The 14,397-nt window shown below is 31.5% G+C and overlaps 1 protein-coding gene across 6 annotated transcripts in view; it reads left to right on the top strand.

The window, feature by feature from the left end:
- Nucleotides 1-8,213, top strand: part of Sap47 (Synapse-associated protein 47kD) — a 245,299-nt gene extending 237,086 nt beyond the window's left edge. Inside the window, exon 8 of one of the 6 annotated variants that reach the window (XM_090395268.1) lies at nt 5,112-8,213. In XM_090395268.1, the coding sequence (XP_090251394.1) occupies nt 5,112-5,293 (182 nt within the window). In that variant the 3' untranslated portion in view covers nt 5,294-8,213. Of the gene's footprint in view, nt 1-5,073 lie in introns of all 6 variants that reach the window. The other 5 variants (XM_090395269.1, XM_090395271.1, XM_090395270.1 and 2 more) reach the window with 5 other exon arrangements.
- The last annotated feature ends 6,184 nt before the right edge of the window (nt 8,214-14,397 follow it).

The following is a 14,397-nucleotide window of genomic DNA, read 5'->3' on the forward strand; positions in this document are numbered from 1 at the left end:
CAGTCCTTGGGCCATTATTGTTCAATCTATACATTAATGACATCAAGCAGGGTCTATCACCAGATGTACAATTGTTTGCTGATGATGCGAAGATAGGCAGGGCAATCAGGGATGCTACTGATATTCAACAATTACAAAATGTTTTGAATAAATTGGAAATCTGGGCAAATGAAAATGGCTGTCAATTTAATGTTAGTATAGTTCGCCCACCGTTTGTAGGTCCCTGCTTTGTGTCTTTCCAAGAATAGTCGATTCATGCTGAAGGGGAAAAAGAAATGAAGGACGTCCGAATTGGTCATCAACACGCGAAATTACGTGCTTTATAGGTAAAATTTTCCAACTGTTATACAAGCAACATAGTTAACTACAATAATCATAAAAGAGAAGTTAATTTTCCGACCGGTAATAATGAACAACTCATCCCACAATAGGACTGATTACCCTATTATCGGAATGGGTTCTCCTTTTTCTGAGATGCGCAGAAGTGTCGAGGGACCTCTAATCGGTGGGCGAACTATAAGTGTAAAGTTATGCACTTTAGTGTGATTAGAGTTCCAGTGACACATTATATTAGCGGGGTTATGCTATAAGAAACTGAAGAGGCAAGGGATCTTGGTGTATTGGTGGATAAGAATTTAAAGTTCTAAGGTTACATAGCAAAAGTTGCAAATACAACTCAGAGATAATTACTATGTTGAAGCGAACCTTGACTTGTAAGGATGAGGAAGTAATTTTGCCTCTTTATAAGGCTTTGAGAAGACCACACCTGGATTACTGTGCGCAGATTTGGTCTCCCAGTTTCCAAGCTGTGGAAAGAGTACAAAGAAGAGTTACAAAGATTATATCCAGATTGTGGGATTTAGATTATGAGGACAGATTGCAAGTATGTGGATTGCAGACTCTGGTTAACAGGAGAAAGAGGGGTAATATGATAGAGGTCTATAAACTTTTGAATGGGTGTTATAGCATTTCAAATGATGAAATTTTTCATTATATGGAAAGCGAGGAGAGAACACTGGGCATCCATGGAAGTTAAGGTTATTCTCTGTCAAGAAAGGAGTAAGAGCTAGGTTTTTTCTCCCAGAGAGCAGTGAGTGATTGGAATAATTTGCCCTTAGGGGGTAGTGAGTGCATCTAGTGTAAATAAATTTAAGGGAAGGTATGATAGCTGGGTTGAGTAATTTACAGCCTTCCTCAATGAGTCCTTCACTCCCTGGAGGTCTCAGATAATAATAATAATATAAAGTAAATGGAAAAAGAAGAATCGGAAGATCAAAAAAGAGATGGCATGAGACCGTAACAGGCCACCTGGCTTAAAATCCATGTTAAGAAGAAGAGAACAGAAGTCATTCTTGGATGGTGAGAATTCGAATGCATTTAGTAGGAATTGTGTGAGCACCAGATTTTTTACTTTGGATGTGATGAGTGCATTGTCATTCTACAAGTACATAATACTTTCAGATAATGGCTGTAATATTTCTGCACCCCATTTCTGTAAAAACAGATATAACAGTATTTATTGTGTGATAAATACTATGCAAATCCTTTATCAAATGAACTAAACTAATGCACGCTACCTATTAAGTACACTACTTCATATGAATTAGAAAAAAGTATAGGTAAATATTAATGAGTAACAGAATTCTTTGATAGAACTCTGCTGCTCTTCTTTGTTGAATCAGTCACATTAATCAATGTCTATAGATACTTGCTCTCGCAATGCCTTGTAAAGTGCTGGGCAACCGTGAAAGATGTATATGCTGAAGAAATGCAGTCCTGCAGTTTATATTCGTATTACTGTGGTAGAAATGGGAGCTGATATGATGCTGTCTTTAAGATTTCTGTGTCTTTTTAAAAACAGCATTCAGAAGCTGCATGATGCTTTTGTGTCATAGTGTATGAGACCGGAACAGGTCTCATACACTATGTTTAATCTTCTAGTTTAATCTTTTTGAAATGTTTCTATTAAGAATCTTTGCTGGCTTTCTTCAAGAATAAACGATATTATGATTGTGATCTTCTATATATATATATATATATATATATATATATATATATCCAAGTGTTATTTTTTATCATTTTTCATCTCTGTAAAGAGGTTTTTTTTTTGTGTCATAGTGTATTTTGAAAGACATTAATTATTCCCCCCCTCCCCTTGTAGTATACATTACTTTACTGAAGAACCTTCATCATCAGAAGGTTCTTCAGTAAATATTCATATAACAAAAAAAATCATGGAAATAGTCTATTGAATGAAAGTGAGCCAAGTTGCTTTGTTTTGTGCCAAATGGTAAATATCAGGTGGTTCATGAGTCTTGTCTTCAAAAAGAAGTTTGCTTGTGTGTTATCAGAACTGTTTTCTTGATCTTTTTCCTCTATGTCCATTATTTTGCCCTCAGTGATCTCAGTTGATCTTTTTGAAATGTTTCTATTAAGAATCTTTGCTGGCTTTCTTCAAGAATAAACGATATTACGATTGTGATCTTCTATATATATATATATATATATATCCTAGTGTTATTTTTATCATTTTTCATCTCTGTAAAGAGGTTTTTTTTTTTTTTACACAAGAGTTCATTCCAATTGGTGCAATGACTTTTAACTCTATTCCTTTTAGAATTCGGAAAAATAAAAATATTGACTTCAGGACCATATAAAAAACATATATACATTTAATGAAACTAAAACATTATATACATTTTAAATAAAATTACATAAATAACTACAAAAATAACTGGATCCATGGCCTTCTAAATAAGTCTATACTTTAGATATCTCTTTATCTTAAAAGAATACAATCATTCACTCTCTGACTTTCTTTAAAACTGCTTTGTTTAACATATACTTAATCACATCTACCAGACTAAATACTTTGTTTACACAACAACAAAATGTTCATCAGAGTCAGTTTTCTTGTTAAGCCCTTTCCTCAAAACATAGAACTACCTTCTTCACTTCCATGAGACCCTTTTTTTAAATTCTTTATTTAGCATACGATTTTTTCACTGTTTCACTGGAGTTTAAATATTCTTACCGCTTGCAGTTCAATTTGACACACAAATTACTAATTTTTGTACCAGAGAAAGAAGTTTCTTCTACTACTTCATAAACAAATCTAAGTAGAGCTCATGTTAAGCCACTTTACAGTTTCAGATTTTATTAATTCCGTTTACTAATTAGAATAACAAATAGATCCAGTGTTCTTAAGACAGACGACAAAACTTTTCATTCAGTATTTCCTCGGACATTGTATTAGAATGTCAACTCCAAATATCTACTAAACACTTGTGAGAAAAGATTCACAACTCATTGTGAATCTTTTCTCAACTTTTCATTGAGAAAAGATTCACAATGCTACGATTCCTTTTTGGAATCTTCTATTAATATTCTCCTGACTCACGTTTTCTTAAAAACTTCCTGACAAAATTCTCTGGTTGCCATTCTCAAATTTTCATTCTCTCTCTCTCTCTCTCTCTCTCTTGATTTTCTTGTTATTCAGATACTGAACTCTCTCTTTTTCAGCTATCAATCTCGGTGAGCATGTGCACTTCATGTAAATAGCAAGAAGTTACATAGTAATGGTTGACATGTCGCCATTAGCAACAAAGAGAATGTCTTGACAAAATACAAAAGAATCTCAACACTTAATAAATATGAATTACGATAAAGAAGACTGAAATTAAGTACATCAATTTCAAATGCTTGACATTTCATTTTTACAAATCAATAATGAGCACATCGCAAGTGCCAATCATACATGCTATGAAAGCAAAACTAATAATATACTAACATAAACAAATGTAAAAAGATTCATAATTATAAATTATGATTATTTTTAAATATTTTTTGTTAGTTTATTATGTAAAAATAACAATGCTGCGGTTGACAGGATTCAGGCACATTGCGAGTGCTGATGTGCTTGAATTCTGTCAACTTATTCTACGCTATTAGTTCCAAACTGTCTTCTTAGCTTTTTATAATAATCAAACATGTCATTCCACATATATCCTTGCCTCACAGAAGTCTTCCTATGACTATCCACCATCTAGTGATAAATTTGCTATCCCACTCAAAATTACATCCTCTGATGAAATGATCAGATCTAATTCTTGATCCTATGTGCCCTTCTTTATACTTACTGCCTAAGATAATTCTCTGTCAAAAACTCAAGAAATTTATTTTCCTTATTCCCAAATGCTATTATTCTTTCCAATCTTTATTAGCATAAGTAAAATTACCCATAATGAGCACCCTCTCTCTTTGTTCACTAATATTTCTTTGGCATGATTCCACATTTCCTGGCCTATAGCAATATTCAACTAAATATCTCTTCCTATCAGTCTCTATCTCAAAATGGATTGTCTGAAAAAAAAAAAAAAAAACGAAAAAAAAAACATTGTCACTATTTCCTGATGAAATCAGGGGAATTATATAATTCCCCTGATTCACATAATTCATCTATCATCAACAGCACCTTCTTATCCTTTCTGCCCTTGCAAAAAACATTCTACCTTTCCATTTTTATACCTGTCAAGATATCATTGTCATCCCCATATTAGTTGTCATAAAGTTTCAAATGCACAACTTCTTTGCCACCTGTTCTTTGTAATGGAGTAAGTATTGTAAATTTTGCTCTTCAAAATATAAGTTACTGCAGCTCATACATGGCAATCTTCAGAAATCCCTCCTAAATTTTAATGAAACTTCTGAGTTATGTAGATGTCACTAAACTGAATAATTAATATATGACTAATGTTAATGCATCTGAGTTTATCATTTTTCTCTTTAATATTTTTAATGAACATATAGAATATGGTGCTAGAATTTCTGATATTTTATATAAATACAAGTGTCTTATAGTGTCAGTTTAGAAAAGGAATGGCTGTGAACCTTTGTAATATGGTGGTTAGGCAGTATTTTGCTGACTCCTGCAATAAGATATTGGGGATAGATTCCCCATTAAAAAAAAAAAAAGTGTTTATATAGAGAGGCTTTTTCTATTTGGTTTTTAATTTTCTGTGTATATGGAGTAGCGTAAATTTCTTTGTATAGTTCCTAACTATTCTTTTGCAGAATAAAAACTATTTTACAGACATAAAATATTTCAGCAGTCTTTATCAAATATCACAGTGTGAATAATCTTCCCGTAGAGGATGAGTGGGAAAAAGAGCTTCAGCAAGAGTTACAGGAATATGAAGTAGTAGCTGATGAGACCAATGCAGGTGATGATCCTGAATGGGAGAATGAAATTCAGCAAATGTTAGAAGAAGAAAAGGGAAAAGATGTAGTATAGGTTTAGTGGCTGGTCCACATAAATAAATAAATAAATATATATATATATAAATATATAAATATATTGCTTGTGTTGATTGTTTACCTCTCCTGCTGTTATTGTACTGTCATCTTGATCTTTATGCATTTGCCGCTAATTCTGTCTGTTGTAGAATTGTAATAAATTGCAAAAAAAAATTTCTGCACTGTTTTATAGTTTGTCTTCCATAGATTTTTAACAGTAATAGTGTTTGAATGTTGCATTCTGCAAACAAGGGAATATATAATACATTATGTGCATAACAAAAACATAGTTATCACAGTTTGCTTCTTTCTCTTTAAATATATGTCAAAGAAATTATGATTATTAATTTAATGAAAATGTCCCAGAATTTATTAATGAGATCAGAAAGTTAAATTATAAATTTTAATCATTTGGACATTTTCAAATTATGATAACTCTTAAATAATGTATATATACAAGATTACTAATAAATACACTCCCTTACGTGAAGTTATAATAGCTCTCACCTTTAAAAATAGCAAATTATTTAATAATTGAAATTAGTTTTCTGTTTGTTTTTTTCTTAATATTGTACAAATAACAAACAGAACATAAAAGTGTTATAGTGAGGAATATATTAAAATTGTTATACTTAATATGCATTCATTTGTTTATATTTAGTGTTTTTCATGGGACTCGTTTAGTTTAGGCATGTAGTTGCACAGTTAAAAATCTATAAATAACTGCTTAATTTATTACATTGTTTTTCAATGATCAAAATAGAGCTTAAATTATTTTTAAATATAACTAATGTTCTGTATTGCAAATTCAGCAAATAATATAATATTAAAGTTATCTGTTTTTTGTGTATTCTAGTATATTTTATCCTAGTATATTATTTTTTTAACATTCATTGAGGGATCAAAATCATTCCATTTATAAACATTACATTTTTTCCAGTGAAGATAAGATGAAAGAATAATTTTGAAACTGAACGTACTTCTTTCAGATATGACATCAGCATATATTATTGTCCTTTTGAATACTGATGACTAAATTTACAAGAATTTTTTTTTTAAATAATTAAATACAGCAACCATTGTACAATATTTCTAAAAATATGCTGCCACACAAGATAAGCAGTTTAACTGTGAGTAGAAAGAGCCAGTGATATGATTTATGCTTATTTCAAAACATATCTTGCTTTATTGTTTGTTTTACATTGTCTTTATTCACTTGAAATGTAGTATATTGCCATCCTATTAGAATTTTTTTTCTCTGCTTCAGTGAGTAATGGCAAATAGCTTATGTATTAAATGAGTCTTTACCTGTTTTAATAGTATTATATACAGCACAGATTGATTGCAATCTTAAATATAAATTTGCTGTTTGGTGTTAAAATAGTAGCTATCAGATTGAATAAATATTCTGCTATTAAAATTTGTAATAATTTCTATGACTGAATTTCTTTATTTTTTCATAAATTTTCTTCAGATTTTAATAGTATTGAAGGTAGACAGCTAAATTTACAAGAATCTTTTTATTTTTTATTTTTTTTTTAAATAATTAAATATAAGGGTGGGGGGAAGAGATGCTTAAGAAAACATGTAGGCTTATTTGTCAATTATATTTAAAATTCATATGCAACATTTTATTCATATATCATGAACATATAAGAAGTAAAGTCTTATAAAAAAAATTAATCTTATAGTAACTAGTCTCTGCCTAGTTGGGGAAAAAACAACTTTTATTAAACTATGTTTTTGCCATTAGGCTGAAGCTAGCTAGTTATAAAGTTAATTTAAAAGACTTTAGTTGCTTACAAGTTTATTAGTCCGCTGTGATAGCTGCTCGTGATGAGATGTAGTGTAAAGATAAAAAATGAAATGTTGAGAAGGAATCTTAAATATAATTAAAATTATAGGCTATTAAAACAGTGTTGTAAGACCCATGAACCAAACTGGTAAGCCTTATTTTAAGCAGACAGTGATCATTGTATAAGTATTAACATATAGTGTGGCTTAGAGCCTTACACCAGTAGAGCTCAAGTCTCGAGTTGCTTTGGGCATAAATCCAAAACCAGCTACACCTGTACATTACTTTTTTGAATTTATTATTTTCTTTCTTTTTAGTTAGTTCACTATATTATGTACTCCTGTAGATGACAACAATATAATAAATGAACTGTTGTAACCTTAAATATAAAGTTTTTTTGCTGTTAAAACAGTATGCATTGAATCATGATTTGATATTCTGCTATTAAAATTCATAAATATTTCTGTAATTGAATCATTGTTTATTTCATATTCTACTAATTCTCTGCCTTTAGTTTTCAAGTTTTGCAATAGGCAGCACTTTAAATAACCTACATAGTTCATCACAGTGCTTTTAATACTTTAATTAAAATGCATTTTTTTTTAAAAAGTGATTTCTGAAACAGTGGCAAATAAATTAAAATAGTGACCTCTTGATTTGTTACACTAATAAAGTAATTAACAGGTATAAACATAACTATTGAAATATTTATAACCAAATTTTCAACTGCAAATTAAGAATAGAACTTTAATAGTCTCCTAAAATAGGAAATAGATGATATATCAAAGCATTAACATTATTGCACTTTATACATTGTGTTAAGATATTGTTCAAACTAATTGTCTGTAGAAGAAACTCTCCCATTATAGGCATTTGTGACAGTACATGTTTAAATCATCTTAATTTGTTGGCATTTTCAAATACGGCTTAATTTTTATGTGATCAACAAATTCCATTATAATTGTACCTGTGTTTTATGTTTCTAAATCAACTACATAATTTGTAAAAACTTTTAACATTGGTAAATTGTAAGTTTTTCAGGTATGATACGTGAATGTTTATATGAATTGTTTCAACTTTATTATTTAAACAAAATTGCTGAATAAATGTTGAAACAAAATCAGTGTTGAAGTATGTCCAGAAATTATTTTAAATATATATATCCACACATACACATGTATTAACATTTCTAACTGCATTTCTGTTGAAATGCAATTAAAATAAAATAAAATTTTTGATATACATATAAAATTTTATCCCAAGCTACTCTATGAAACTTTTCTTTTTATTTAAAAACTAAGCTTTTAAATTAGGTATGGGTAGTTTGCCAATTTATGAATTAATATTATCTATAAAAAATAATTTAAAATAAAATTAAAAATAATGCAACATACTTTTATCCTATCTTGGTTCTTTTCCTACAAATTTAGATTTGAACTATAGGTTCAGATCTCACCTTAAGAAAGAGATATTGTGTGTTTTTAATTGATAGATGAATTTCATCACCTGTTGTTGAGATTAATAACCCTGCTTACTGGAAGCCTGAAGCAACTTGAAGTTCCAGGTTTGCTCTCTAGAGTAGGGTTTTAGGATTATCTAACCTTCAGCCCATTCTATAGTAGTAACCTTATAGTATACTATTATTTCTTTACACCTCCTAGGAGTCCAAACACTCATCAAGAGAGGACAACCTACTCGACATCACGACACCAAACCTCTTCTACCATCCATCTACATCAATGCCACCACTAGTAGTTTTTGTCTGTAAATTGCATCTGTTCGGAAGGGCCGATTTGTCTGTATATGGGATGAAAATCCCAAGTTTCTGAGAGAAAAAAAACTGCTACCTCCATATGAGATTGGCTAACTCACATTCAGTTGAAAAAATCCATATAAATATTCTTCCCGTAACCTTATATAGTACTAATATACTATAGGTTCCCATCCACAACATTTAGTGCATGGGATTAACATAAAAAAAAAAATAATAGGCAATAGGACTGTGAGTAAAGCAGTTAAGTTTTAACTTATTATAATCACGCATTATAACATAGAAGATAAAAAAAATTAATTTAAAATTAAAAATTAGGAATGGAAAAAAAGAAACAAAATTTATAGTAGAGTTAATAAAAAAAAAAAAGAATCAAATGTCATATGTGAATTCAGAAATGCTAAAATGAAATTAAGTGTGGAGGAAGAAATATTGTAAAACAAATGGGTCCATTTTTTTTAAGCAAGGGTAACATTCTAATCATATCTTCTTTTTTTGTGTGTGTGTTATTTGCATTGTCTGAAAGTAAATGAAGAAGTCATGCAAGAAAAGTTAGTTAAATTGCAAATCAGCTCTATTTTTAGTGTGAATGAAAGTATAATATTCCTGATTACTGCTAAATAATAAAAGTGAATACAGTAATATTATTATTATTATTATTACGGGTATCTCCATGGAGTTAGTAGACTCATCGCGGGATACCCAAACTAGCAAAACAATATCTGTCATATCTCTTCTTGAATTCATTTACAGACGAAGAGCTCACAACTAAGTCAGGCAATGAATTCCACTCATTCACCACCCTCCAGGCAAAAAACCTTGTTCTGACACCTTTGTTAACCACACTCTTCTTTAATTTCCAGGGATGACCTCTTGTTCTTCCATCATTATCACACAGCTGAAACATTTCCCCTGCATCAATCCTATAAAAACCTTTCAGTAATTTAAATGTTTCTATTATATCCCCTCTTCTTCGCCTATCAACCAATCTCTGCAATCCACAAGCTCTCAATCTATCAATGTAGGGAGCATTTTTTACATCACTCACCAACTTGATCACTCTTCTCTGAACCCTCTCCACAGCCTCCTCATCTACAAGGAATCCAAGTGACCAGAACCTGAGCACAGTTGCTAGAATGAAGATTTTTAGACTCTTTGTTTTAGTAATTTATGTTTGCACCTTTCTTAGTTGATTATATATTTGTTGATCCTTATGAAAAGTATAACTATGTATAACTTAATGAAGTTATGAGTGGTAAAATAGATAGTGATTCTATAATTAAGGGTATGGAGAGCGCCTGAGGAGTGCTTGGCTGGTGGAACAATAGAGAGAGTGGCTTTAGCAATAAAGAGATGGCATGATGCAGAAAAAATGATAGTTATGGTGGGTACAAATGACCTGAGTGGTAGTATAAATCGGGTAACAAAAGATTTAAGAACATTGTTAGATATCGTAAAGAAGAAAAGTGTCAATGGAAGGATAGTGTGTGTGCTGCCTCATTTTGACAATTATAAGTTAAGTAGACGAACGATGATAATGAATGATATGATTGCAAAAATGTGCAAAAAAAGAGGTCTGGAATTTGTTTATGTCTGGAGTGTGTGTTTGAAAGAAAAAGACAGCTGTATGAAAGAGATGGGTTGCATCTGAACATGGAAAGTCATAAGTAATTGAAGAAGTTACTGTTTTCTAAACAAGTTGAAGTAATTGGACAGGGAAACTAAAATTGAAAAGGTTGAGTGTAAGAGGGAGAAACTTAAGTAGTGATTGTATATTTGTTGATCCTTATTTGTGGAATAAATTGCAGAATAGAGTGGATAAAAATTGGCATGGGACTACTGAAATTGGTGACAGCCATGTTTCACTAATGCCTACAACTTTTGGTGAAATTGCACTGGCCAATGCCAAAAATTCTTCTCTCTTATTTCGAATGCTTCTTGCATTGGTATTGAATGTGATGGGTACAGTATCTTCAGGAGTTCCTTGCATAAAGGTTGCTCTAAAACTGCAGTAGTTAATTACAGACCAATCACCATCTTGGAAGTGGTGGTAAAAGTAATGGAAAAGTTGGTTAAAGACAAAATTCAAGAATGGGTGGATCAGGATATGAAACTTTATAGGGACCAACATAGTTTTGTTAAAGGTCGATCCTGCCTTAGCAATTTATTAACTTTTTATAATAGAATGACATCTGAATTGGGCAAAGGAAATGGCTACACAGTGGTACTTCTGGATTTTGCTAAGGCTTTTGACAGGATATCCCATGGAATACTGTTGTGCAAATTGGTGCAGATAGGGATGGATACTAAACTGGTGATATGGATAGGAGAATGGCTCAGGGAGAGATACCAGAAGGTGTCTCAGTGGTGTGCCTCAGGGATCTGTGCTTTGGCCATTGTTTGTTAATTTGTATATTGTTAATTTTAATAAATGTTAATAAATGATATAGGAAATGGCTTAAAGGGAGATATTCAGTTGTTTGCTGGTGATGCAAAGTTGGGTAGCACAATAAAAAATCAAGCTGATGTTGAGAGTTTGCAAGATGATTGCAAAATGGGCAAAAGGTAATGGATGTCAGTTCAATGTGGAAAAGTGTAAAGTTATGCATTTTGGTTACCAGCTGTGTACTACATTGATGGAACGGTACTCCTGGTGCTAGGGGCATAGGGGTGTTGTGGATAGTGAGATGAAGTTCAGGGGACACATTGCTAAGGTGTCCAAGATTGCACATAGGATTACTTTGTTATTGAGGAACATACTAACATCCAGAGATAAAGAGGTTATTATTCCCCTTTATAAAGTGTCGATACTTTTGGATTACTGTGCTCAGGTCTGGTCACCTGGATTCCTTCGAGATGAGGAGGTTGTGGAGAGGGTTCAGAGGAGAGTGACTAAGTTGGTGAGTGATGTAAAAAATGCTCCCTACATTGATAGATTGAGAGCTTGTGGATTGCAGAGGTTAGTTGATAGGCAGAGAAGAGGGGATATGATAGAAACATTTAAATTACTAAAAGGTTTTTATAAGATTGATGCAGGGAAAATGTTTCATATGTGTGATAGTAATGAATGAACAAGAGGTGATCCCTGGAAATTAAGGAAAAGTGTGGTTAACAAGGGTGTGAGAATGAGGTTTTTTGCCTGGAGGATGGTGAATGAGTGAAATGCATTGCCTGACTCGGTTGTGAGTTCTTCATCTGTAAATGAATTCAAGAAGAGATATGATAGATATTGTTTTGATAGTTTGGGTCTCCTGTGATGAGTTTACTGATTCCATGGAGATACCCATAATAATAATAATAATAATAACTTTCTGATGAAATGCTGCTATTGTTGGACAGAGGATTTTTGCTCTCTTTATGCCTGATTCCTGATGAGAACCAGCAGTTCAAAACAGCTCTCAGGCCAGTGAAACCTAAAAAGCAATAAATGGCAAATATATGTGCTTTTATACTGAGTTCATTTCCTTTTTAAGTAGTGCAAACCAAGGCAACTCCTATTCCTAAGGTCATATTCTCATAAGCTTTCAAGAAAATTTTGACTCCAACTAAATAATAAAAATGGATATATCATATCCTTTAGTAAATGAATTACTAATCCAATTTTTGTATTATTTGCATTATACTTATCGATGGAGTAGAAATCATGCAAGGAGAGAAGATATATGTAAAAATACCAAAACATTTTTTGAAGAGGATAAACATGCATACATTACAGAGAGTGCAAGAAGTGATGATTGTTCTGTCAATGAAATTATGCCACTTTTATACAGTGAGCCTGTTTTCAGGTCCAGATGTTTTAAATAGTCTTTCAAACAAGTTTTCATTTATTATGGTAATCCTACCTTTAACTATTTTAAAATTCTGAATTTACATTTAATATTTGATTCTTACTAATGCCTAAATAAAAGTTCAGTACAACTTTTATTTTGTTCTGTCTTTGTAATGGTTTTGTTATTATATAGTATTGATTTAAAAAAAAAAAAAAAAGTTCTACTTCACTCAGTTTCAGTTAAATCATACAGCATTAATTATGTTATTTTTGGTAAAGAAACAAGATGGGACAAAAAAAAAAAAAAAAAAAAAAAAAAAAAAAAGGGTAAGATGTGCTAGTTCTTTTTCTTTCTTTCTTACACTTTTTCACAGTAAACTTGATTTAATACAGAAAAATTTAATGTCATAATAATAGTTTAAATTTATGCACTTACCCATCATTTTCTGTTTCTCTCCAGGCTTAATTTGGTAGTACTAAGCTGACTAAACTGTATTTTGCATTGACTCTAAGACCAAAAACAAAATGATGTTAAAATATAATGAACTGTCATGCCAACTGAGGTGTCACCCACTCACCAAGACTGTTGTTTTCATCAGGAGACCAGAATAAACAGCAAAAGAGGTTAGCCACTTGAACAAATTCAAACTTGGACATCAGGAGAATTGAAGATGGGTACCATCAGCATGAAAAGTATCAACAGGATAAGTGGAATCATATAATCATATAATACATAAGTGGAATCATATAATCTTTTATTCAGACAAAGAAGATTGAAACAGGAGAGATTCAAGCAGGGGGAAATAACTAAGATATTATTTGAGCAATAATGATTAAAGAAAAGAAGGAGTAGCAGTCACATTTCAGTACTCAATACAAATTTCTTGAATGGTAGGCAAGTTCAGATAGAGTGACATGAGCGAATTTCAAAATGGGAAATTGGACATTGAAACTTGTGTGTGTGTGTGTGTGTGTGTGTGCTTGGTGTCACATAAGGATTTGCAAAAGAAGAAATGGAAAAATTTTTCAAGCCATTACAGAAAGCAACCAACATAAAGAAAAACCTGATCCTTATTAGAAAACTAAATAAAGCAGGAAATGAATACCAGATATACAAGAAAATTTGGAGACAAGCTAATAATGGAGGGTCATCATCAACCTCTTCTATGTTCTTCCAAGGAGTATAATGATGCTACTGCACAAAAAGTTTAAATTATTGCTAGCTTCCTATCAGCAATTTTGCTCCAAATCTGTTATCTGTCAGAAATTTAATATTGTTGATCAGGATTCTAAAGCAGCACTCCTAACTGCATCAGCCTATTTTGATCTTTTAATTCCTCCCATCAAACACCTGGTATGCTAACAATATCAAGATCCTTCCTAATATCTTTTATTATCAATATGATTCTGCAATTGATGCCATCTGTTCATTTCCCTAATTTTTCCTCAGAAAAATTCTCATATCTGTTACCCCTCGTCTTTGACCAACTTTTTTATTTCTGACTCAGATCTCACATCCATAAATTAGAATTGGTTTGAAAACTATTGTATACAGTGACTTTCTTGTTTGTATTAATATTTACTGTATGCCTTAATTTTATTCAGTTGTGTATTTCTATATTTAATTTGCCATATTCAAGGCAAATTGAATATCTACTAAATTGTGCCCAAAGAGCTTAAGAATTTAGTGTCAGTAAAAAATCACAATTCTGCAGATTTGTAGATTTAAGAATATAAAGTCATCTGCATGATCAGGGATTATGTAAA

The sequence above is a fragment of the Typopeltis vanoorti genome, chromosome 7 (genome assembly GCF_054136105.1).
Source record: "Typopeltis vanoorti isolate ZY-2024b chromosome 7, IOZ_Tvanoo_1.0, whole genome shotgun sequence".
NCBI lineage: Eukaryota > Metazoa > Arthropoda > Arachnida > Uropygi > Thelyphonidae > Typopeltis > Typopeltis vanoorti.